The sequence below is a fragment of the Melanotaenia boesemani genome, chromosome 4 (assembly GCF_017639745.1).
Source record: "Melanotaenia boesemani isolate fMelBoe1 chromosome 4, fMelBoe1.pri, whole genome shotgun sequence".
Taxonomy (NCBI): Eukaryota; Metazoa; Chordata; class Actinopteri; order Atheriniformes; family Melanotaeniidae; genus Melanotaenia; species Melanotaenia boesemani.
The window spans coordinates 15,717,215-15,741,829 of record NC_055685.1 but is presented as its reverse complement, the minus strand read 5'-3'; the positions used below and the strand labels follow the sequence as shown (position 1 = coordinate 15,741,829).

Genomic DNA, 24,615 nt, shown 5'->3' with positions numbered 1-24,615 from the left:
TGTTTCTTTTAACCATAAAATATGAAGCAGACAAATCAATGAGCATGCAAATAAGCATAATTTGGACTTTTATTTATTTACCATATCTAAGGCTTTTAATAAGCATTTGTCTGAAATCCATTGATTTAGCTTTAATAAACTTAGGAGTTAATGTGAGCCATATCTTATATTCAATTATGGTCTACTAGATAAGGCAAATCAATTGTACTTTTATTTTTTAAGTTGCAGCAGGATCATGTAAGTACAAATAACAGCTTCAATTCACACCTCATAGAGGCAGTAATGCTGTAGAACAACTGTATTGCATTGCAGGACCTCTTTGTCTTATTACAACCTGCAGTGATGGTTTTTTGATCAAGTTTGAACATTTGGTTATGTGTGATGATTAGAGCTCATACAGTGTGCTATTTTCATCTTCCTACTCCGGTTCTCTGTGCTCTCAGTCCTTCTTTACACATATAGATGGGAAGGTGAATGTCGTCTTCCGAGCTAAATGGAAAGCAATCTTCTTCTCATAGTAAGCACATTCATTCACAAAGAAAGGGTAGAATGCTTCTCCCTCGTGCTCCACCGTCTCCCCAGAAAATGACAGGAACATAGGATCCCCTGGCTGCAGGAGCTTGAAATCATTATCCTGGAAAAGGATAAAGACATGCAAATTTGACATTTATTATTTGTCATAGGGTGCTAAATAGACCACATCCTACTTTAAATTCATTCACACAAGTGCTCATGTGAATGCAGCATTGTGTAAGTGCTCTGAAATTTGCATCCCGCTAATACTGTACCTGCAATTCAGGATGTACGGCAGCAGTAATTTCACCAGATGAGTTTCTTGGGTAGTCAACACTTTTTACGAAAGTGTATGCCTCTACTTCGCCCTCTTGAAAAGTACATCCTGTTGGTGGTGTGATTTTGGTGTTAGTGATGTGTTACAGTGGGAGTATTTAGGCTATCAAGGCAAGGTTTTGAGAGATCTGTTTCCTAGATTTATACTGTCAGGATGTAAATTTCAGAAACAATTCCCACGTCTGTTAATGCTAGAAGTATATTGTTTTAATTCACACATCTTAATAAATGAGAATAGAAATTCTGAGATAAAATATTGAACATCCAAAAGTTTGCCTATGACCCAGTCCTTTGCTTCTTACCTAAATTAAATTCCTGAAGCCATGCTATTGTGTGATCCACTGCCTCTTTCACCATGTTGAAGATATCAGCCCTGAGCACACCGTGGGGTTGGGGACCAACCTCTATTGCTGCAAAGAAGTTGAGAAGCTGTTGTGTAATGTTAAGCTTGTGTATGGCTAGAAAATAACCACACAAAAAGATCTGAATAGTTACCAAAGCCATGCTTGCCCACTGACTCCAGGGAGTAAGCATCAGAGAGGGGTATGTCCAGCTGGATCGCTCTCACGGGCATGGAAGTCATCTTATCCTGGAAACCAAATACACATAGCTTCTTTACAGCTCTGGATTTTTCCATCACATCCTCTCAAGCTTTGAATCACAGTTTCATCCAAGAATTTGAACTTTGGTTTAGATTCAGTTTAATTGAGACCATAATTATGTGTTCAGTGTAAAAGTAAAAACATTTTTTTCTTGGTGTTATTATTTAAAAAAAAAAAAAGTAACTTTCTCAGTCAGCCCCAAAGTTAACTTCATAGGGCCAAATGGGAGGAATGATGATGGTGGATTCTGGATATCTGCTGAGTAAACTGCCATAATGCAGTGGATATGCATGTGCCCATTGGACAGATCAAACAGACCCTAATATCTCATTTTAAGTAAGTTTTATTTATATTGTCAAATCATTGTTGCAGTCATTCCCATGACTCAGTGTTTGGACTTGTGGAGAGGAACAACATTTCCTCTTGTTAGTCAGTGATCATTTTCTCTCATTTATGAAAATGAGAGGAAAAAAAAACTAAAATATTTACCTTTATTTGACCAAATACTACCCATCACTATGATGTTAGAATTTAAGGGAATCTAAATTAATTGTAATTCACCCTCAAAAAGTGTTTTGTTCTGCTGCTACCAAAATAATAGATTTGTTTTTGTTTTTATGCTTTCACATTTTATTAACCATGACAATATGTAGATCTTCCTATTCCTTAATGGGAGTCCATGAAAGGGATAGTTAACTATTAATACTTGAATGGTGAAGTACCTCTCTATTTTTAAATAGCCATATAAAGCATAAGTTAAGTTGAACAGTGGTCTGTTCATTTAACACAAACATGTTTGTTAAGATATTCTTCATGTTGCCTGTTGTTACAATGTTATATTTCATAGTTAGACATTTCATCATTTTAATGTGAAGACAAGCATTAGACATTCAGTTCATGTAGCCATGTGTGTTTGTCTTATTCACAGCAATGATCAGGGTCAGAAAACAGTGACGTTGAAAAGTATTCCTAAAAGTATGTGTGGAAGACACTTGATGTTCATACCTTTATGTACTTGTAAATGTGCAAGGTGATCCAGTCCAATGAGTAGAAGATAAGGCAGATGCCCATGTTGGCAGTTGTGTTGTGGATATCTACCAGCAAGTCCACCGCTTCATCACTTCCTTTAGGCCCCAGCTGAGCGTTCAGCTCCTGAGCTCGTCTGAGCTCATATGTTGTTGAATCTGTTATAGGGGAGCTGGAAACCAAAGAATGTTTTAAGTTGCTGTTATGATGCAGACCTCTCACTTGATATGTTAACCTACTGTTAAGCTGCAAGCCAGTATCTATGGAAATTTTTTTAGAAATGCTATCCTTCATAAGCTTACCTCAGCAAGGCGTCTGTAAAACACCGGTTGAGATCAGTCTCTGTGTATCTTCTGCAAACGTCCACAGCTCGTGGATTTGCCATGACAGTGGTCATAGAAACAGATCCCATTTTATCCACCTTCTGTTTCTGCATCTCCTTCACAATGTAAACTCCTGTCAACTCGTTTCCATGTGTGCCACCACAAATGGCAACTCTGGACAGTGGTGGAAAAGAGACATGCTCCATCTTCTCTGGGAGGAATACAAGAAGTAAGAAGCTTTAAGGAGTTTGTTGCTGTTTATCTTTTAAATGTCTCTCATCAAAGACCTGAGCAAAGCTGCAAGTTTCCAAACCTACCAGCTTTTCTGGCTGGCCAGAAACTGGGCTAATTCTACCTGGGTAACATGGAGTGAATCATTTGACTAAATAAGTAACTTACACAGTTTGTTCACATGAAATGATCTCTCATGAGATTTGTTAATCTTTAAATAAGAGTTACATGCAGGTAGAAACACTGACTTGATTGGGTGCATAGGTTAAAAACGGTCCACCAAGGAATGAGGGGCAACCTGCTAACTTGTAATGCTGAAGTGTTGCAACACAGGGAGAAACAAAGGAGCAGCCTGGAGCAGCTGTGGATTGAGTGATTATCAATAAACGTGAGCACCTCTGTTAAAGCAGAGGTTTTATCACTGGCCTGGTCTGCAGCACTCAGCTGTGTGATATGAACATACTGCCAAAGAGAAAAGACATCAGCAGTGATGTCAGAGAAGCAACTGCTTCCATTTCCAAACAAAAAACTTAGGGTCCGTCATACTATGCTGAGAAAAACTATTTGCAAGTGAAAAACATTCAAAACAGTTTATTTGTTTTTCCACATGACTGTATTGTTCACAAGAATGTTTATATGTATCTGGGATCATTGCAAATATGACAAAACAATGAACAACAATAAAGCAAGTAGCTGCTTACAAATTCATTTTTTCTATACTGGAGATTTTTTTTTAAATGATAGTTTATATCTGCACCATGCATTCTGTCACCTTATCAAACAAATCAAACATTCTGCATGGGAAATATACAAAAATAATCTCTTTGTTCAGTCATGTTGTGGAAGTATGTCACTAAATTCTTTTTGTTTTATGTGGGGGAATACTACTTTATTTTTATATGATAGTTGACCAGTTCTTTAATATTTTTAAGAGTTGATAGAACGCTGATCCCTGAACAGGTCAAATTAGCCATTCATTTACAAATGGAGCAGCAGTTTATGTAACTGTGCCACATGTAGTCAATACATAACTGATTATCACAGAATAACAGAAAAAATGGCATACTATCTATTATTAACATATTTTATAAAGTGTAGGTTTTGCAGCTAAATTTGGTTTAATTTTAATCAGATTATATGAAAATATAGACTAAGAGTGACCAGACTGAATGATCATGTAAGAGAGCACAAAACTCTGCTGACTCATCACTACTCATCTCTGTTATTTATTCAAAACTCCTGTCACTAGTATTTTGTTAGACTTTGACCTTCAAAGATTAGAAGTTGTCAGTGGATTGTTTCTTGTTGCCAAGACTGGTGAAATGTAGTGTCGCTAAAGAAATGTAGAGCAGAGCTGAAATGTTTTAGGACACGAGTGTTATTAACTTTAAGAAACTAGTACACATAAACCCAAAACAAAATGGTTTATTAATATAACTGTAAACAGTAATGAAACAGCTGAAGTTGTAAATAAAGATTGAAACATAAAATTTACTTTTAGATCATTTTCTGCTCGCTAGGTGGGATTGTTTTGATACTACAAAACCACAGACAATCATGTTGTTCATCTGCTGCAAGATGTTTTGCTTTTTAGGGTAAAATCAGGCCACTGTCCTCATTACAAAAGATTTCAAGGATCTTATATTTTGACTTTGACCACATTATTATCTCCGTTTTGAACTTATAGACGTGTACATATTTGAACATTTAACCATTTGAATGACTGTAACCCTCCCATTTACTGTAGATAAGAAATAACAAATTATTAATATGACCCAATATTATTATTTTTAAGCAGATTAATGTGTGAAACAGTTCAATTTCACACAATTACAAATGGAAAACATTCAAGTGACAAATAATTCTAAATATAAACATAAAAAATGAAAGAGAACCAGCATTAAAGACAACATGTCTTACCTCTGTAGGTCGGCTTTCAGCCCTGTTGACCATTTACTGAACTTCTGCAACCTTTGAACTTTGAGGGGGGAAGTCATATGTAGTATTTCACAACCTGCAAGGAAAGTAGTCCCCACTTTTAACACCAGCTTTCAGGCCTGACAACCGTCCACGTGCACTGGAGTGGCTGATATCAACACAAACGTTTTCCACTTGCATTTGACACTCGTACTGTCTCTGTTTTGGCTTTTCCACATTCCTGTGGCGCCTCCTCTTTCTATTCATGCTGCTCAGGTTTCAAGTTGTTAGACATCTTGTTGTGTAACAGAAACTATGTTATTTACTACCACAACAGGAGGTGCAGCTCTTATTTGGCCCCCAGTTACTCAATTGGTTATAATTACAGTAACTACTAGAGTAAATGTTTACTATAGGGATAGCCTATAGCTGCTGTGTTAAATTGGCAAATAAAGTACAAATGATATTTATAACAAGGAAGGAAAATTAGAATGAATGAGAATGGTCTTTATTTTAATTGTTGATGCTTTTATCAAAAGGTTAATTGTCCAAGACAGGTTATCTTAAGTTGCACATGCAAAAATTGATACTATAACCTAATTTACATGCTTACATGGTTTTGAATAGGATTTGCCTTGTTATCTGAAATACTAAAAATAAGTCATGTTTTAACACCAGCCAGCATTGTCTAATCGCAATTCCTGGAAAGTGATGTATGTTTTTTATTCTACATTTAATTTCCTTCTATTACTGCTCTGTTCACTTTGGATCACCTGATCATGGTCCCTTCTTGATAAGCTCTATTACTGTGGTTCCCACCCTATTTGACTTCTGACCTTTTAAAAAAAAAAAAGCAGGATCATGTGTCCAAGTGACTTAATTTACAGAGTACATGGCAGACATCTTAAATCTTTTCCCTAAATAAGCACTTCTTACAGAGACAAACATGTTAAAAAATGATCTGGTTGTCTGGTCTGGTTATCTGATTATTTTGGTTTTGGTTTTTATGGTCTTGCCATGTTTAGTTCTGCTTTTCATTGTCTTATTTTGTAGTTTTTGCATTCTGTTGCATTTTTTTTTAACCAGTCCTGTCCAGCACCATGTCAGCAGAATTATGGAATTGTATTGTCCTGAACAAATTTACTCTGCCAGGAGGAGCCTTTTGGAGATGGGGTTCCCTTTGAATCTTAAAGGTGTTTTTTTTTTTTTTTTTTTTGTCATTATTTTAAAATATGTTTTTTCTTATAACCGCTGGATCCGACCGAAAAACAGAAAGAAAAAGGTGGATAGAGGAGAAAAGATAGAAAAAGGGAGAGCAAAACAAAAGGAAGAAAACAAACCACAGAAGCTAAAGAGCTGCTACGCCTATAAAGACACAGTAAACATCTTAAAAGCTTCTAAGAGAACACAACAGTCATCAGGGGCACCTGTGAGAAGAAAACTGTAAAAACCATGAATAGCAAGTATATGTGTGTGGGTGTGTGCCTGCATGTGTATATATGTCTGTCTGTAGGGGTGTGGGTGTGTATCTAGGTGTGTGTACTAAACATTAGGGGTGAGTTGTGCAGAGTGATCATGTAAATGCAACCGCATTACCTCAACCAGCAGCCACCACAGAGAACAGAACCAAGACAGCCCACCCCAGGAACAGCAATGCGTCCAGACAGAAGAAGGCAGAGGAAGGAAGCAACCAGAAGCCTCCACCCATCCTTCCACCCATCTGTTCAAAACCCCACCCGTCCTTCCACCCACCCAACAGCCCCACCTATCCTCCCTCCCGTCCCAACAACCCTACCCAGCCACCCTTCCCAGTCACTCGCCCTACACCCTCACCTGTCCAGTGCCCCCACCCAGCCAATTCCCTCCCACATCCCCAAACTCCCCCCCTCTCTACCCAAACCCCCACCCACTTGGGAGACACAGTGGGCCCCAGAGCACCTACCAGACACCAGTCTGCTCACCGACCCATCCCTGCAGTGACATGCCCAAACCAGCCCAAGCCCCAAGGCCAAAATTAATTACCTCACAGTTTTAAGATGTTTCTGCTTCTTACAACTCCACCGGCCTCCGCTATTTCTCCCAGCAGGGAGAAGTCTCCATTTAGACATGTAATCCTATTGCAGTCACTTGATCATAAGCTGCTTTCTCTCATCTTCTTCTTCTCTTTACTCACTCAGTTCAGTCCAGGAACTTTTTTTTACTGCATTTAAAATCAACATGCTTTCAGCTCTCAAGCACACCAACACATAATCTCCATGAAGGAATTACAGTTTTACTTGTACTTTTAGTCATTTGCACATATTGATGTCTAAACTCCTGCCTTTGATTTTTCATCAGTAGAAAGGCAGGCAAGGTGTTAGCTTAATTTTTCACTCGAGTTTGGTATATGCACTTTTGGATCATGTAAAACAAACAACACTGAAAAACTATTGATACCTTCAATTCAGAAATCATGTTTTTAGGCCTTTAAAAGAACTATAATTAAGTACAGCCCCAATCCCTCAAAAAGTTGGGACTCTATGTAAAATGTAAATAAAAACAGAATTCAATGATTTACAAATTTCATAAACCCATTTTTATTCTCAATAGAACATACACAAATGTTCAGATGTTGAAAATGAAACATTTTACCATTTCATGGAAAATATTAGTTTATTTTGAATTTGATGGCAGCAATGCAACTCAAAAACGTTGGAACAGTGGCAACAAAAGACTGGAAATGTAATTGACAAAAATCAGTGATAACTGCAGGAGCATTTGACAACTAATTAGGTTTATTGGCAAGAAATAAGTAGCTTAACTGGGTAGAAAAGGAGCATTTTAGGGAAGCAGAGCCTCTCAGATGTACAGTATAAAGACAGTGACAATCTGTGTCTAAAAATTGAGTATAAAGGTCTCTCACACCATTTACAGAGTACAATATCATCAAAAGGATTAGAGAATCAGGATAAATCTCTGTGAGTGATCTTCAGGTCCTGCAGCACTGCAATAAAAACAGACAAAATTCTCTTCTGGAAATCACTGCATGGACTCCGGAACATTTACAGATACTGTCTGTGAAAACAGCAAACCATAAATGTAGCTTGAAGCTCTGTCATGCAAAGAAGAAGACGTATGCAGACACAACCCAGATGCACTGCTATCTTCCCTGGACCAAAGTTTGTGTAAAATGATTCAAAGGCAAAGTGGGAAACTGTTCTGTGGTCAGATGGATCTAAATTTCAAATTCTTTTTGGAAATGATGCCATGGAGAAAGAGGAGACAGACTATTCTATTTGGTATCTACAAACAGTTTGAAAGCCTGCATCTCTGATGGTATAGGGCTCCATTAGTGCCTGTGGAATAGACAGCTTACATGTCTGTGGAGGCACCAACAATGTTAAAAAAGTACATAGAGGTTTTAGAGCGGGGCTATTCAGCACCAGCCCAGAATAAATGGATCCAGTGTAGAATAGCCCAGTTTCAGAGCGATATATTCTCCTATCCAGATATAACGTCCTTTTCAGGGGAAAGCCTTGCCTTACATATTTCAGCAAGACAATGCTAATCCACCTACCGCATCCATCACAACAGCATGGCTTCACAGGAGAATGATATGCATCAGTGTTTAAATGTTTTTTAAATGTTTTGGTGCCATCAAATTTTAAGTGAAAAATTTCCATGAAATAAAATGTTTCTGTTGTAGTTTGAATGTTAATGGAACAGAAATAAAAACATTCCCAGTTATGTTCAAAAGATAAGTTCAATAGCCTAGACAGATAAAATATGTGTTGACATCACCATATATAACAAATATAACTGTGTGTGATCAAGGTGTCTGTCATTTAAAGTCATTTATAGACAAATGAGAAGCCTCACCATGAAAAACAGAATAACAAAAAAGATAACAAAAAATGTTTTAAATGCTAAAAATAGTATTAAATAAAAATTTGAAATCATTTAGAAAGAAATGATAAATTTAATTTGGGGCCTATGAAATTATTGAAGCTCGAAATTGCCTGGAAACTTTTGACATGATGTTGGGAGTAGTTTCCAACTCCACTTGTAGTAGAACTCATTTTAAATGAAAGCTGAATGAAAAATAATTTGAGCTCATATTGATTTTAGACCATGCTGCTCTGTAGTTGACGTCCCAGTATGCTGTTTGAGACACTTTGCCTATCTTGGTTTTTTCAGTGCACACCAGGAGATCTGAACATTTTTCTGTCTGATCTGCTAGTTAATTGGGTATTAAACTTAACATAAAGGGCTGACATGGCTGTTCATTATGGAGCATTCATGTGGCATTTGTATAACCCTAAAACTGCAGACTGCAAAAAAAACAAAAAGACCACACAATGCAAATATCTAGCATGAAGACTAGTTTTTTATTTTCTTTTAAACCCAGTCACATTCCCATTAAAGAAATGCAACTTGCAGAGTCACTGATATAGTGGAAAGACTCCAAAGTGTCATATTGTGACATCTCTGATGATTCCCGACTTTGCTCTAAAACTTGAAAAGAGTGTTTGTGTGCCATCCTATCCAGCTGTCGTGGAAGCACTGACAGAGAGTCACGTACTTACATCCAACGTATGAGGAAGGGAACAAAAGGACTGCAAAAAAATTTTCAAGTTTACGTTCCTCCACAGGATTTTATCAACTCCATTTTGTTGTTTGCATTACAGGCATCAAACTTTGTACTCAGATCAAACACCGAACAGAATGACACACCCATCCGTCCTGCTGTCTCCCCCTTTTGATTAAATGTCTGAATTATTCATATCTATTTTAAGGGGATCATTTGGGAGGCAGCTAATGATGCTATCAGTGGTTATTTAATAGTGACCTTTTTAATATGGAGGACAGGGCGTGTTTAAAACCGGTTTTAACTGTGACATTTGAGATAGGGAGTGGTCCAAAAGATGTGGCCTCTGGATAATGAGGCCTGCTGAGAGTAATCAGGCTTTCTGACCTTCTTGTGCTCTTTTCTCAGCGGGCACAGCTTCACTGTTTTGACCGACAGCTTCTTTCTCTTTGGAGAACATCAAACTAAAGGTAAGAAATATAGATTTTAAATAAAATTGAAGGGAATAGGATATATGACCAGAATTCACAGTAAGAATATGAACCAACACACAATACAATAGAGCAGATAAAAGACCAGCTCTGCAGGGGCTGTTTTTTAACTAACCGGCAGTCATCACAGCAGGAAACAAACATTTATATGTTATGCAGACACCTTCATGGTTTATGTCTGGATTACAACATTTTATATAACAGTTTTGTTATTGTTACATGTTAATTTAATTATTTTATTGTGTCAGTTTCTTTTGCTGTCAACACGTTTACAGGAAGTTAAGAAGACAATTAATGAAAGAGCGTATTTGGTAAAGTTTATTTTTAAGTCACCAATGTTTGTGAACTAAGAAACTGAACAACATTATTTTTGGTTATGGACAGTCATGGGACAGCAGGTCCCAAAACACAGAGTTGTTAAAGCCCCCCCCAACTCCTTTTACACAGAAGATTTATTACTTAATGCTCTTGGAGTGTCTCTTGTTCTGTCTGTGTTCATTTTGTAATCCTGTTTGTCATTTTGTATTATTTTAGAATTGATATTTCCTTTCTTTGCTTTACCTGATTGAAAAAAGGCAATTCAGTCGCATGCTTTTTACCTTTGCACTGATTCATTAAAAAAAGAAGAAAGATTGATGTTTTGGTCTGAAAGAACTTTCTCAATACCCCCGACATTGCTTTTCTTTCTCCGTTGTTGCTTGTCTTTGGGATATTTTGTTCTCTTTTTGAAGGATTTATGTGTTGTTAAGTTAATTGAACAACTATTGTTTTTTCTGTTTGGGCATATTTTTATGACTTTCTGTCTCTTCTTTTTTAGTAATGTTCTGTCTATATAGTTGTTTTTGTCATTTTGTTGATGTAGTTATCTCCTTTTTTATGCTTTGCATCTCTTGTGGGCTATTTTGCAACTCTTTTTATCATCTACTTCTGGTCAAATTAAGTTCTCCATTGCTGTTTTGAGCCATTTTATATCATTTCAGGTAGTTTGTCTCTCCAACAACAAAATGTTAGCATTACTTTTCAATGTCAAAGAAACAACGGTCTCATTATCCCGTAGGCCGTTCACACCATGCACACATAGTCTATTTAATTGTACATTCACGCTGGTGTATGTGTAACTATGCAAAGATAAAATTTGGCAATTTAGAAGCATTTAGACCTTCCTATCTATCTTTTAGTCAGTCAACTAGCTGTTTAGCTGCATTTAGAGTATATATAATGTTGTTGATTATATATATATATATATATATATATATATATATATATATATATATATATATATATATATATATATATATATGCAGTATTGTAATTATGCATTATTTGGCATCACTTTGGTTTAATTAAAAAGCATGACTTGTCAGTCATAACAGGAGCTATTTTTCTCTGTTGCCATGACAGCCCACAGACAGCGTATACATTGTAAGTTTTATCAAAATAATAGTAAGAGGAAAAAGTGTGGAAAACTGCAATGACCTTGTTCAGAAACTCTAGGAAAAATTCCAATTTTTTTTTTTTTTTTTGACATGGACCATGCACATGGATCTTTACAGTGAGCTCAGGATTATATAATAAACACAAGCCTTAATAAAACCCTGATATTTTGATGGCAAAGCTATTAAGGATTAACTGTATCACACTCAGGCTGATCTCTAAAGCTGCAGACACCTAATGCAGGAAGCAACCTCCACTTTATCCCAGTGGAATGAGATTACTTATAGCAGAGTGACTGGGCTTGTGAGAACAAAATACAGATCAGTTTGCATTTTTGTTGATCACAATGTCACAAATTTATTTATTTATTTGAACAAAATTGTTTCCAATGTGGAGGTTTTGTTATATAATTCTGACTTAGAGCAGCACCTGTTTCCTGACATCATAAATTTGTGCATGTACAATAACAAATATTACAAAATAGACATTTCTAAACCGTCTGACGTTGGTTGGTTGGTTGGAGTCACTTACGTCGCCTCTGCTGGGCTGACTAACCCTAACACCATGGTGCTTTGAGGCAACTAGAAGGACACGCCCACACCGGCTCGACTGATACATTGGCTTTGCATCAGGACCACTTTGCGCATCAAAAGTTCAACTGCTGAAACAGATACCGCCGGAGACAGTCGGGGAATGGCCTCTGAACGGAACACAAGCAGAATTCTGGCCAACCAGTTCGTGCAGCCGGCGTGGCGCATCGCGCTCTGGTCGGTGGCTTACATCATGGTGCTAGCAGTGGCAGTTTTTGGCAACTTAATCGTAATTTGGATTATTTTTGCGCATAAGCGGATGAGGACCGTCACCAACTATTTCTTGTTGAACCTGGCTTTCTCGGACGTTTCGATGGCTGCATTCAACACCCTCATCAACTTCATCTACGCGGCTCATGGAGATTGGTACTTTGGAGAGGTGTACTGCAAGTTTCACAACTTCTTCCCCGTCGCCGCCGTGTTTGCAAGCATCTACTCAATGACTGCAATAGCCATAGACAGGTGGAGAAGTTGTTTTTAATAGATTGTTTTTTAAATTCAGTTTAGACCCAGTTTGTGAGAGTGCTGTGAATGAATATTAAATAACTTGTAACCTCATATTTATAATAATAATAAAAAAAAAAAAAGGGGGGGGGGGGGGGGGGTGGGGGGGGGGCTTTACTTTTTAAATGAAAGTAAAGGCTACAGTCTGAGCATAATGCCTTACATTTCTGAGCACCTTTGGTCTGAGAGCCTATTAGGAAATCAACCCATTTGTAATTGCTGAAGACTTATTAGGTTTTTCCAGTGCAGAGTGTTCATAAAGACATTCAAAAACCCACTAGACTGAATATTCTAAAGCGATATTCACAACATCTAACACTAACAATGTACTAATTGTCATAATACTCCCAATGTTCACATTTATGGTTAACCTCACCAAAAACTTTTATAAACTCCATTTTTTGGGGGGTGTTCATTTCATTAATTCACAGTTTACTTGTGCATTGCATTCTTCTTGTAGATACATGGCAATCATTCATCCTCTGAAGCCTCGCCTATCTGCCAAAGCCACTATAGGTATCATCTTCTGTATCTGGAGCCTTGCTGTGTTTCTGGCTTTCCCCCTCTGCTACTTCTCCACCACCCGGATGTTACCAGGAAGGACTTTTTGTTACGTGGCTTGGCCCCACATGGCTGACGACTCCTTCATGTGAGAACATCATCTCTCCAGACTTGTAGCTGTAAAAAAAAAAAAAAAATAAATAAATTGTTGCTTTTACCCCTGTGCTTTTTGTTGATTCCTATTTGAAACATTTGAAACACTAAAACAAACAATGAAACTTTGAAACATGTTTGTGTTTTTGTGCAGGTATCATATCATAGTTACAGTCCTGGTTTATGTGCTGCCTTTAGTGGTGATGGGCATCACTTACACCATCGTGGGGGTGTCGCTGTGGGGAAGTGAGATTCCTGGAGACTCATCTGATAGTTATCACGGACAGCTTCGGGCTAAAAGGAAGGTAATTTCCATGTTAATGCTTTTTTTTTTTTTTTTTTTTGTCTTCGGTTGCATGTGTTTCATTGGACAGGAAATATGCAGAACATTTGGTGACCACATTAACATTTAATACACTTAACATTACACATGTAATGGAAGTTGTTAATTTCTACTTACCTAGAAGTTTATCAAGACACAGTTTTAGCTGGTTTGGGAATTTGTTGCTGATATGTTAGTGATTTTTGATTGTGATAAAACACACAGGAAAGTGATGTGACTTAAGCATATGTTTGTTCAGACCTTAGCTGGGGCCATTCTATCTGGAGTTTGTATGCTATCTCTCTGCCTTCCTCCCAGTGTACCCTGTTTCTTGCCTAGTAACTGCTGTGGCCTGCTGTCAGGTTTCAATTTTACATTAAACAAACCAAAGGCAAATTTAATGCAGTCTGCTCTGATTATAGTGTAGTGCTATTACAGCACACCAGAAGACAAACACAAAAACTTTTTAATTACTCCTCTTCTTCTTTTTTTTTTTTTGGTACAGCATGAACACATAGTTATTGCTAATTTAACTAATGTGAATTTGTGTGATTGGATTACAATGATTTGGTTTGGATTTCTGTAAAGTACCTAAATATTACTTTGTTGTGAACGGGCACAATACAAATAACCTTGAAAAGCCTGACATATAAACCCCCTCCTTTTAAATATAACCTATTTTAACGTATTATTTGACTATCCATTTGTGTGACCACTTTAAGCTACCATTAAAAAAATAAGTCTTTAAAGATTCATTTTAACTGCAGAACTTTAATAAATCCACTGGAGGGCAGAAGACACATAAAATTCACCCACAGCAGGATTTTAACAAAGGATTTTCATATGTGAGTACTGCAGAGGTCTCAGGCAACACATGCATTAAATATAATCAGTTTGGCTGTATAGTACAATTATCTGAATGACAATAAATGGTCAGATAAAATTTCATGATTGTGAACAGTTCTGCGCTTTATTTACTCAAAATTACATAAAGAGCAAACATGACTGCATCCTCTCATGCACTTTTGAACACTTGATGAAATGTAGGTTGGCATCATCAGCCAGTGTGCACAGTGTGCTTTGCAGCAGCTTCTCTGTGGGCTGAGCCGGGATTAAAGACATCACAGCTGGGATGACGAATATCTATCAAGACAGCTCTGGGATTAATGCCACAGAATGCAGTTCATTGATAAATATTACAAATTCTGCAGAGCAACATGCCGGATTATTCAGTAGACATGATGAAAAGTCAGCACAAGGGTCAGGCTCTTGGATGTTTTTTTTTTATGATAAAGGATGCTTTGGATGCATTAAAAGGCAAAACATAATAATGAATGTGTTTTGTTGATCTGTAGAGAAGCGATTTCAGTTACAATGATCTTGATTAAATTTCATTGTGTTTATCCTGTGAACTGAGGGCAAAGTAAACAACAAAGTAGACTTTAAAATGAGCAGCAAATAAAGAATGAACCACCAATACACACAGAGTACAAAGCAGTAAAGACTGAGGCAGCTGAAAGTTATACATATTGAAATTGTATGTAGGGCTTCAAAGAAAATAACAAAAAATAAAACCAACAGATTTCAGCCAATTGTCCAGGAAGGTAAAAAAAAAACTTAGAAATGGCAAACCCAGCTGTGAGACAGTGTCAGGTCTGATTCAAAAGGTCAAGCTGACATGATAGCATCTAAGGTTAAGAGAAGTAGTGGCTCTCATCTCCTTTTTGATGAGCATCTGCTGATGATCTGCTCCTTTTAGCCCCCCACAGGTCTCCATTGTGGTTGGGGTGGTAAAATTGTGCTGTATCACATTGATGAGTTCTGTCGTGTTCTGTCTCACATGGAACCAGCTGGGCCTGATGCGTCATCAGTGACCTTTCTCTATCTTTTTACGTAAGTTGCTATGGGTTGAGCAGACCCACTGAATGGAAAATATGATGAAAATGCAGGTAAATGGTCAACAGAGTCACTGAATCACAGAAGCTCTCTGAACTTTAAACGCTGTGATAGTTTCAAACATCCCACAGCAAAGTTCTATCGACAAAGCTTAACCTCTTATGATTTGATGTTGCCGTCTATTATTTCACTTTTTTTTTTTTTTTTTGTCATGCAAAACTAGCTAGGCAAGAAAAAATGTGTTGCTTTTTTAAACTCTTCTAAGTTTAATGTTCTCTTTCATTTTTTTGAAGTGTTTTAAAATGACTTTTTACTTTGCTGTGTCACTGCTGAGTTACATAGAATATTGACTGCTATTAACAACTACACTTCTTTTCTAAATTATTTTTATGTGTAAAATACATAAAACACTGCAACATACAAGGGCAACATATCAAATAATAAAATTAAACAAGGTTATTGTTTTTTGACAAAGACATGTCTGTTTTGAATTTGATCCCTGCATATAGGATTTCAAGTTTGTTCAAACAGGTAGAACAAATAATCAGAAATGTTATGTAATACTGATGAAAGACACCTCCTTAAACATGTCAGGACTTAGTTTAATTGGTAACAGGTAGGTAACATTATTTGGTTTTAACATGTTCTTCAGCAGGCTGAGCCTTTAAGAACTAAGAATGAAAGATTTTAACACCACCCTCCTGCACTAGCTAAATGCTAGCAGAATGAACAGGCATAATTTGTTATGTTTACTTTTTTTCTTAACTCCCGAACATTATGGTCAGGAGTTGGATATTACTGGTAAGAGTTAGAGTTGTGCTCATTGGTCACAGTTCCTATCATAATATTTGACAATTTTTGGTGTAGGCTGATGTATAATGTGAACATAAGTTTGGGTGTGTTTTTGTTTCTATTACCTCATTAAGACCTTTGTAGAATCACCAACATTTTGGGGACCAGTTTTCTTTATGGGAACCAAAGACATATCCTAATGTTGTAAACATAATGCTCGGGTCATTAAGGATAGACATCTGATTTTCAAATGTGCAGTTGTGTTCATGTTCAACCCGCATTCTGACTCCCCTTACTCTTCTAGTAGCCTGCTACTTTATTAGGCATTAAAAGTATTTGATTATGGTTAGACAATAAATGTACTACTTAGCTAGGGCAGGGGTTCTCAAACTGGGGGGCGGGGCAACAAGATATATATATTTATATATATATATGTATTCCTCCAAAGAGGGGCATGGTAGAAAAAGTTTGAGAATCACTGCTCCAGGGTTACAGAAGTACAATTGTTAGGGGTTCAGTCATTGTGAAAAGCATTTCATATTTTCCAGATTGCCATGGCAATACATCTCAAGACTGATATAAGACCAGCCATCTTTTTCTTTATGACTCACATCTGTACCTTTACTTAGGTGAGATGTTAAATTAAAAAGGCAACTGTTGTTGCTTCTTCTCCTGGTGATACTTTCTTCATTTCTCTCTCTCCTGCCCCAGGTAGTGAAAATGATGATCATTGTGGTGGTGACCTTTGCCCTCTGCTGGCTACCTTACCATGTCTACTTCATTGTGACGGGTCTCAACAAGCGTCTGAGCAAGTGGAAGTACATCCAGCAGGTTTACCTGTCTGTGATGTGGTTGGCAATGAGCTCCACCATGTACAATCCTATTATCTACTGTTGTCTCAACAGCAGGTGGGTACCAATCAAACATACATGCAAACACTGAAAACTAGAGTACAGTGACATCTTGGGGGTTGTTTTGATTGCAGATTTCGAGCTGGTTTTAAGCAGGTTTTCCGCTGGTGCCCCTTTGTGCGGATGTCAAGCTATGATGAACTCGAGCTTCAGAACACGAGACTTCGACCGTGTCACCAGAGCAGCATGTGTACCCTCTCTCGTGTTGACACCAGCATCTTGAGCAAAAATAAGAGTATTTGTTCTCGTGGAAACATGTCAAAACCAAAATCTGAGCAGAGCAATAAAGACAGTTAGACTTCTGGAGACACGCTTCAGCTCATTACTCAGAAATTTGTGTAGATAATTTTCAGATGATGCAGACCAATCAGAGCATTTTGTTCTGACCCCAACTCATGACAGTCCTCTCAAGGCACTTAGCTGCATTCAGTCAAGTTCATTGCAGTCCAATTATAATCCAATTAAAACAAATCCATTATTTGATCTATATAAGTCTAATACACAATAACCATATTCATGTAAATCGGTTCAGAAAAAATAAATGTCTAGCTAAGAAAACCAGTAGATTGCATCAAATCTAATCTTCAGTTTGTTTCCCCATCGCAAGCATGCACAGGGCGGCTGATAGTGGAAAGGATAAACTCCCTTATAGCAGGAAGGAAAAGCACCAACAGAATCACACTCAGGAAGGATGGTCATCTGGAAACTTTAGGAAGCACAAGTAAACCTGGCAGCGAAGTGCAGGTTAATATGGAACTATGAGATCTTTAAGGTATGACGGCGCTTAGTCATTTACATTATGTAGTGAGACCGTGTGCATATATGTTCGTGTTGATTTACAGCTTACAAAGAAATGAGTGTGGGACATGTAGTTATGGTAAAATTTTACAGCCTTTTTTTGTCCGGGGGGGCAGACTGCAATATCTTGTATTATGAACCAGTATAATTTTGATATGTTCTGTCATAACATTAAATTAGTATATGTCAATATATATCTAGACATTACACCACACCAAAGTGAGTGTTATGTTACTATGAGGCACACCTTCTCAGGAAGCAGGAAAGCTATGGGGGGAATGCAGAGATAAAGACTGGTCCAAGGGAGCACATGCTGGCCAGTGTTCAAAAACAGGAAACCACTCATTGTGGTCTGGTTGCAGTTCTGACCTTTTTTATCAAGAGCTGAAACAGTGGAACAGTGACACAGCTCAGAGGCGGTTAAGTTACTTTGATACAGTCTGAAAACCTTGAAATAAGTAAGAAAGATCGTTTTAGATTCCAAGGACATTATAAATCTCTATTGAGCAATTTGAAAATCTTTTTTTTTTAAATAAAAACAAGCCAGTAATATTTATCCTTATCATAGCCCAAACAGGAACTGCTTGGAGACCATTTGCATCACATTTAATGACCAGATTGTAAACAAACTGAAACTAAAAAGCAGAACTCTGGTCTTAGGCTGACAAGGCAGCTGCAGTGACTGTGGGATGTCAGCAGTACGGGTATTACTACTTCAAAATGGAAGCGTGCAAATCAGATATAATGAATTTGTGTATTGATTTATGTACTGTACATCATATCTGACATATTTCGTCATGAATGCCTTTCATTATTTGTAGGCTACAATAGGTTTATTCAGAGTTTTTGTTTGCTTGTAAACACAAGCTCTCTATTTGTTTGTTTGTCTTAAATGTACAAATGTATTTTATGTAAATTATATTTTTCTTATTGGGCTGTTTTTATTTTGCTAGAGCCAAAGTATTTTAAACATTTGTACATGTGGCATCTCAGATTTTGTTTTATTCCTTTCAGCTGTTTATATTTTAATTGTGCTAGTCAGCAGTGGTCTGTTACTAATCCATGGGTAAGAATCGATGAAAACAACCATTTATGAAAGTTATTTCCTTTTTGTGTGTAGAAAAATAAGCCACAGCGCTAAAATGTATTCTTCTGTCAAACATAGCTGTATAAATTATTATGGCTGGTGTTGTAGAAAAATTACCAAGAGTCTGGAATGAGTAAAAGTATATAAGGTTTATTTACAGGAAAAGTATTGAATAAAGGATTACTTGCAAGTAATGAGAGTGGTCTTCCCGACTCGCGTGAAGTCGGGAGAGACTTTGGGGATTTATCAGAGAAAAACAGTTTTATTCAGGTGGTCCCCAGCTGAAGGTCAAACAGCAAAATAATAAATGAGGAATAGAAGACTGAGTGGTGCCACTTTCTTCCAGTTTTCAGACAAAGCCCACATACCACAACAAGCTGATATCCCAAACAACTATTGCTATCTAGCAGGTGCGAAAACCAGTCTCAACTCTGCCATATCAGAGCTCTGGGATGAAAGTGGTCAGTCTGACCTCACATACGCATACACAATGAAAACTGTAACTTCAGTATTCTGTAAAATGAGAACACACAATATGAAAACGTAATAGTGAATGGATTAACAATAATAAATGAATAAAGAAAACTGAATATACATGTGATTATTATATGAGTATATATGAGTAATTACCATATGTAGCTAAATTTCTTTCACATTGGTATCAAAGAACAAATTTGCAAACTGCTTTTGATGTTTGGTATTTAATGATGTACTTGTCATATTGATAAATCAACAATGACCCCTTAAAATGTGCTACAGTGATATAAAAATTAAATGAGTTAGATCTGAACTTTACAAGTGTTTAAATTTACAAGTATCCTCTGATGTTGGACATTGTATGTGCCACCGTGTCTACTTTTCAGACTACTTTAAGTTAGTGTTTACATGAATAAGATTTTTCTGCACACTTGGTTACAAGCAAGAATGCTTGTGTTATTATATTCTGGTGAAGTCTCAAACACATATAGGCACAAATTGTATTACGCTTGGTCAGTTAATATGGATGAAATTAAAACTTATAATAGTCTTTGTGTGTGATCATCTATTTTGTTTGACAGTTATGAGAAATAATAAGCATTTAGTAATGCTGTAGTTATCATTTGGTCAACAACTGGGCCAGTATGGTGTGTATTACTGTGTCCTGGAAGATCTTTAAAAAAAAGGAAAAATCCAGCAAAATAAACTGACACGGGACCTGCAAAATGCAGAAGTCTTATCAGAAATGGTCTTTGTGAAAAAGTGGCCATCAAGAAGCCAGAAACAGAAGAAGGGGAACAAGAAGAAAAGGATGAGGTATGTAAAACGATAACGGAGTGATGAATCCTCTTCAGAGCACTGACCTCAATATTATTGAAGCAGCATGGGATCATCTTGACAGAGAACACATCCAAACAAAAGCTTTGGATTATAATAACTTCCTGAGACCCAAGCTTTTGTTTGATGTTTATTTTTTATTTCTCCTGGCTATTTGGGGTTACTAAGATCTCATAAGTATAATAACTAAACTTTTTTTAATACAGAAAGTAGTTTTTGCAAAAGAAATATGCTTTTTAATTGCATTAAGGTCTAGAGAACAATTCCTGAAGGCTACTTAAAGAAGCTTTTAAAAAACCTGTCTTGGTCGTTTCAGACTGTGTTGTCGAGGATTGTTGTTATACCTTAAAATTAATTTGCACTGTAAAAATTCTGCTTCTGCCTGTATATACCATGCCATACGAATATTTTTAAAGCACTTTAATGAGACAGCTGAAACAAAGTGCTGTACATCAGTAAATATATACTACATTTCTATTTTTGCTTGTGATTAAAAAAAAATCATTATATTTATTTTCTGTTTTTCTGGTAACATAAGAAATGGTATAATTCAAGCTCGCAATATAGACATAGCTTAGATCAGTTAACATGACGGATTAAGTTTAATAAATTCAACCAATTACATATATATGTTAGATTCAGTTTTACAGTATAAAGGATCTTCTAATCAATGCATGCAGTGTCTTCTCAACTACCACAAAGTTCACTCATGAAGCAGCTGCTTGTAATCTTCTGTATAAATCACCATCATCATTTTTATAATTTTTCATTGTCTTCTATTTAGCAAAGTCTGAGTAATAAGTAAAAAGCTGCAGCTCAACCTGCATATTTTTGTGTTTATATACAGCACATAAAGTCATGTAAGAGAGTGATGTTACACATTTTTCTTGTCATTGCTTATTTACTGATGCCTCCCTAAAAAAAAAAAAAGATATGACAACATAGTTTTCTACCTGAAAATACATTGTCTATCCATAATAGTCAGAGAGGTCTGAAATGAACAGTAACAATTTATCTTAAATAAATAAAGACCAAAGCGATAAAACCACAAGCGGGGGAACCAGAGGGAGCAAGCCAGGAGCCTGGCTGGGTTGGGCAGATGTAGGCCTGTGAATATGAAAAAAAACAAAACAAAACAAGAAAAAGAAATTATATTAGACAAAAGTGAGATATTACTTAAAATACAAAAAATAAAATACATGTCTGTGAGAAATGTCGACATATTATAGGCATGGTTGCATTTTTCATGATTTTCTGTTATTTTTGTTTGAAATCAGATAAACAAACCTCTGAAGAATAAACTGTCCAATTGAATCAAACCCAGTTTTATTCTGAAGTGGTAACTCAGAATTAAACTGCATTTAAAAGCAAGTTTCATTGGCTTTCATATCTAGTTTAATTGTACTTAACATGTTAGCTTGTTAACCCGAAGACCATTAAAACTCTTCCTTTAGTCTCCCCTAGTTGATCAGACCATTTAAGTGAAGTGTTGCTGAAATATTTAGCTGAGTTTAACTGCAAACTGGTAAACTGAGCTTTATATTTTTAAAAAGTCTGGGAGTTGAGCGATAAATATAACATTTGTGAAAAACAAACATAGTGAGGCTTACCTTAAAAACATGTAACAGTTGTGTGTGCTGTTTAGCTCTAAATGCTTCAAAACAACCTCAGTGTAGTTTACATCATCATCATCCTTTTTTGTTCCCACATCATTCACAGTGAAAACTTCAGCAGGCGTTATTAGTACTTCAGTGTTTTTCTTGCAGGTGTGATCCCCCAGGCTGACAAAGAAGCAAGATTCAATTTTTAAGAGAACTTCATCTACCAAATCTGGCAAGTTGTCACTGTCTGAATCACCCACAGTGAAACCTCCAAATCTCACTGTTGAGCCTTTTTTAGGTGGTTTTCCATCAAATAAAAGATACACAGTTTTGCATGTCTTTGGTTTCAGCAGCTTCATGGAATCCATGAGCAGGAAGTGAAGTGACTTGAAATGGAAGTCGTTTTCATAAGTTGTCAGATTTGCCCCCAATGTCTCCACTGCGTTGTTCACCTTCTTTAGAAAAGCTTCATCCCCATCAAGAAAGACAGAAAGCGCAGCAGTATGCTCTCTGATTCCTCCGGGGATTAGCGATGAACACTGTGTATTCTTTGTCCATGCTTTCTGGAATTCTTCACTGTTGCTAAGTTCCTTTTTTAATAAGCCAGAGTTGATGAACTTCTCCATGGCTTCTTTCTGGCATCCATTGTACAGGTCATCAATTACATCTGAGACGACATCCAGCAGTTTATTCCCCACAATCACCTTCCATAGAAGGTCAATATAGAATATAAGATTAAAAGGAGAGAATATTTTCTCTTATATACACTTTTTTTAATTGTTATTTATTGGCATAAAATACTTACTTTGCTGAAGACGGCAGTGAAAATAATTCCAGCAAGAAGCAAGTTTCCTTTGCCAAACATTTTAGGGTTTTTCTTTCTTCTACTGTTGTAACAGAGACAAATAATTGCCTTTACCAGCCAGGAAACAAGATTACTTACTGCAGTCCTTTCCAACTATAGATATAAACAAGTCAAATCAATAAATACTTAAATTAAAAGCAAGTGCTGGAAAGGCAGAACAAAGAAGATACCTACAAAATTCGACTAGGTCATAAAGTCAAGTCCAGGCAAACTGCAATGGTATGCACTTCCTCTTGAAAGAAGTGCTCAGGAAAGTGTGACTCCCTATCTCATGAACACAAACTTTCTGTTTCCTGTGCAAGGAAATACACTCTAAAAACAGACGTGTTAAAAACAACACGAAATAATTTTTAACCCATGACATATTTGCCACATACAGTTTCTGAGATATTTTGCTTCAATTTATGGTATAAACTTTGAACACAATCTGATACTCATCTTCTGTCCCCTAATAGATACCCAGAAGCAGAAAACCATATTATAATATTTTTAATATATCACATGGTAATAAATGGTAGATATCCCCCCAAAAAAATGTTAATTTTTTGTTACATTTTGTTAAAGGGCCAAATAAAGACCTCATATTTAAAAATTGGAACTTTTCTTACCATTTTTTCATGGGTCGGACCTTAACGGATTAAATCACCCATGTCTACGTGAAAATGTTTTTTTTTTTTAACATCTTTTTTGTGTAAAAAGTGATATTACCATGTATATTACATATTGTGTACATTTTATACAGTGTATGTATATACAATGCAATTGTTCAGTGTTGCAACAAAATGAAGGAGGGAAATGACGTTAAATGGAACGTTACAAATTCTATATGAAATGAGTGTGTAATAATAAGTTATTATTATTATTATTATTATTATTATTATTATTATTATTATATGGAGCACCCATACACAAAAACAAATTTTTGTTGTTATTAATTAATACATTTTGATAAACCCTAACCCTTTTAATAATTTAATATTCATACACACTTTGTAAAATCATAAAAAATTTACAAAATAATTGGAATTTTTCAAATCTGAATAAGGATCTCTTTCCTTTTTTATCACAATATATTTAAGAACAAACCTCCCTTGTGAGTGTATTCAGGAGATGGAATCTCTCTCTTTAAGAAAAGACCACTTTAAATTTTTAAGTACATGAAATGCATCAAAAGCCAACTTATTAACCAACTGTCAAGTACATTTTAAGAATAGTTGTTTAAGAACTGAACAAATAATTTTTAGAACAAATGTTACAGTTCAGCCAAGATAATTTAGGATAGTGTGCGAACCCAAAGATTACCAGAGGGGACATCAGGAATCATAAAACAGGTGACGCTATTCTAATCAGCCATAGTTGTGAGGATTAGAATTGGACCATAATATGATTTTAGAAGCTGATCCTAAAGTCTTGTTAAAATTCTGACTGCATAACCAAAGACAACCTGTCAGCAAGCAAGAATACAATATGGCATCTACACAATCTGATGCAACAGATCAATTTTGCATTCTTTATAAAGAAGTAGCCTATACTTATATTTCCTTTGGGGTTCCTTTGGGATTTGGTCCAGGAGAATAAGCATGAACCTGCACATTATAATTAAACTTAAATCATTGTATAAATACCAACAAACAAACAAAAAACAATATATGAACAGGATTTATTAAAAATGTATATAGTTTAGTTGCTGGTTTGTTTATAGCCACATTGAATGTTCATTCATCGATTCATTCTTTTGTCTTTTTTCTTTCTTTCTTTTTTTTTTTTTTGAAAAGAAATTATTTTGAAAAACAGAAACCGGATGTTGTTCTGTGGGCGTTATCACTACTGGTTTATGGAGG

The 24,615-nt window shown here is 36.3% G+C and overlaps 3 protein-coding genes across 9 annotated transcripts; 1 reads left to right on the top strand and 2 right to left on the bottom strand.

Annotated features, from left to right (window-relative positions):
* Positions 1 to 57: 57 nt before the first annotated feature.
* LOC121638128 (N-acyl-aromatic-L-amino acid amidohydrolase (carboxylate-forming) B-like) lies at positions 58 to 5,145 on the bottom strand. Of its 3 annotated transcripts, none has more exons than XM_041982638.1 (8): positions 4,952 to 5,145; positions 3,280 to 3,392; positions 2,780 to 3,011; positions 2,457 to 2,649; positions 1,345 to 1,438; positions 1,152 to 1,259; positions 789 to 898; positions 58 to 634 (listed from the first exon to the last, which is right to left on the bottom strand). In XM_041982638.1, exons 1-8 carry the CDS (start codon positions 5,026 to 5,028, stop codon positions 440 to 442), a joined length of 1,122 nt encoding a protein of 373 aa, XP_041838572.1. In that variant the 5' UTR covers positions 5,029 to 5,145; the 3' UTR covers positions 58 to 439. The 3 variants fall into 3 exon arrangements, with proteins under 3 accessions (XP_041838572.1, XP_041838571.1, XP_041838573.1); XM_041982637.1 differs by having other exon boundaries at positions 3,280 to 3,493; positions 4,952 to 5,115; XM_041982639.1 differs by lacking the exon at positions 3,280 to 3,392 and having other exon boundaries at positions 4,952 to 5,107.
* A 6,826-nt stretch (positions 5,146 to 11,971) lies between these two features.
* On the top strand, positions 11,972 to 18,800 carry tacr3l (tachykinin receptor 3-like). 2 transcript variants are annotated; one of them, XM_041981826.1, is made up of 5 exons: positions 11,972 to 12,492; positions 12,995 to 13,183; positions 13,343 to 13,493; positions 16,910 to 17,106; positions 17,717 to 18,800. In XM_041981826.1, exons 1-5 carry the CDS (start codon positions 12,134 to 12,136, stop codon positions 17,832 to 17,834), a joined length of 1,014 nt encoding a protein of 337 aa, XP_041837760.1. In that variant the 5' UTR covers positions 11,972 to 12,133; the 3' UTR covers positions 17,835 to 18,800. The 2 variants fall into 2 exon arrangements, with proteins under 2 accessions (XP_041837760.1, XP_041837759.1); XM_041981825.1 differs by having other exon boundaries at positions 17,184 to 18,800.
* Positions 18,801 to 20,791: 1,991 nt separating this feature from the next.
* On the bottom strand, positions 20,792 to 23,039 carry si:ch211-145b13.6 (GPI-linked NAD(P)(+)--arginine ADP-ribosyltransferase 1). Of its 4 annotated transcripts, none has more exons than XR_006010122.1 (4): positions 22,715 to 23,022; positions 21,919 to 22,613; positions 21,274 to 21,415; positions 20,792 to 21,232 (listed from the first exon to the last, which is right to left on the bottom strand). XR_006010122.1 is itself a non-coding variant. In XM_041984205.1 (4 exons), the coding sequence occupies exons 2-4, from the start codon at positions 22,772 to 22,774 to the stop codon at positions 21,325 to 21,327; spliced, it is 846 nt and encodes a 281-aa protein (XP_041840139.1). In that variant the 5' UTR covers positions 22,775 to 22,796; positions 22,949 to 23,039; the 3' UTR covers positions 20,792 to 21,324. The 4 variants fall into 4 exon arrangements, 3 of the variants coding, with proteins under 3 accessions (XP_041840139.1, XP_041840140.1, XP_041840138.1); XM_041984205.1 differs by having other exon boundaries at positions 20,792 to 21,415; positions 22,715 to 22,796; positions 22,949 to 23,039; XM_041984206.1 differs by having other exon boundaries at positions 20,792 to 21,415; positions 21,919 to 22,576; positions 22,715 to 23,024.
* Positions 23,040 to 24,615: the final 1,576 nt, after the last annotated feature.

What these genes read in the sequence shown, in the direction of transcription:
- LOC121638128 (XM_041982637.1), bottom strand. Translation starts at nt 4,984, where the DNA reads ATGGTCAACAGGGCTGAAAGCCGACCTACAGAG. An exon ending in TTTACAGACGCCTTGCTGAG is followed by an intron (nt 2,650 to 2,779) that starts GTAAGCTTATGA and finishes TTTGGTTTCCAG; the next exon opens with CTCCCCTATAACAGATTCAA. An exon ending in AGTGGGCAAGCATGGCTTTG is followed by an intron (nt 1,260 to 1,344) that starts GTAACTATTCAG and finishes ACTTCTTTGCAG; the next exon opens with CAATAGAGGTTGGTCCCCAA.
- tacr3l (XM_041981825.1), top strand. Translation starts at nt 12,134, where the DNA reads ATGGCCTCTGAACGGAACACAAGCAGAATTCTGGCCAACCAGTTCGTG. An exon ending in ACTGCAATAGCCATAGACAG is followed by an intron (nt 12,493 to 12,994) that starts GTGGAGAAGTTG and finishes TTCTTCTTGTAG; the next exon opens with ATACATGGCAATCATTCATC. An exon ending in TACTGTTGTCTCAACAGCAG is followed by an intron (nt 17,107 to 17,183) that starts GTGGGTACCAAT and finishes TTTTGATTGCAG; the next exon opens with ATTTCGAGCTGGTTTTAAGC.
- si:ch211-145b13.6 (XM_041984205.1), bottom strand. Translation starts at nt 22,774, where the DNA reads ATGTTTGGCAAAGGAAACTTGCTTCTTGCTGGAATTATTTTCACTGCC. An exon ending in TCACTGCCGTCTTCAGCAAA is followed by an intron (nt 22,614 to 22,714) that starts GTAAGTATTTTA and finishes CTTCTATGGAAG; the next exon opens with GTGATTGTGGGGAATAAACT. An exon ending in AACTGTTACATGTTTTTAAG is followed by an intron (nt 21,416 to 21,918) that starts GTAAGCCTCACT and finishes TCATATTCACAG; the next exon opens with GCCTACATCTGCCCAACCCA.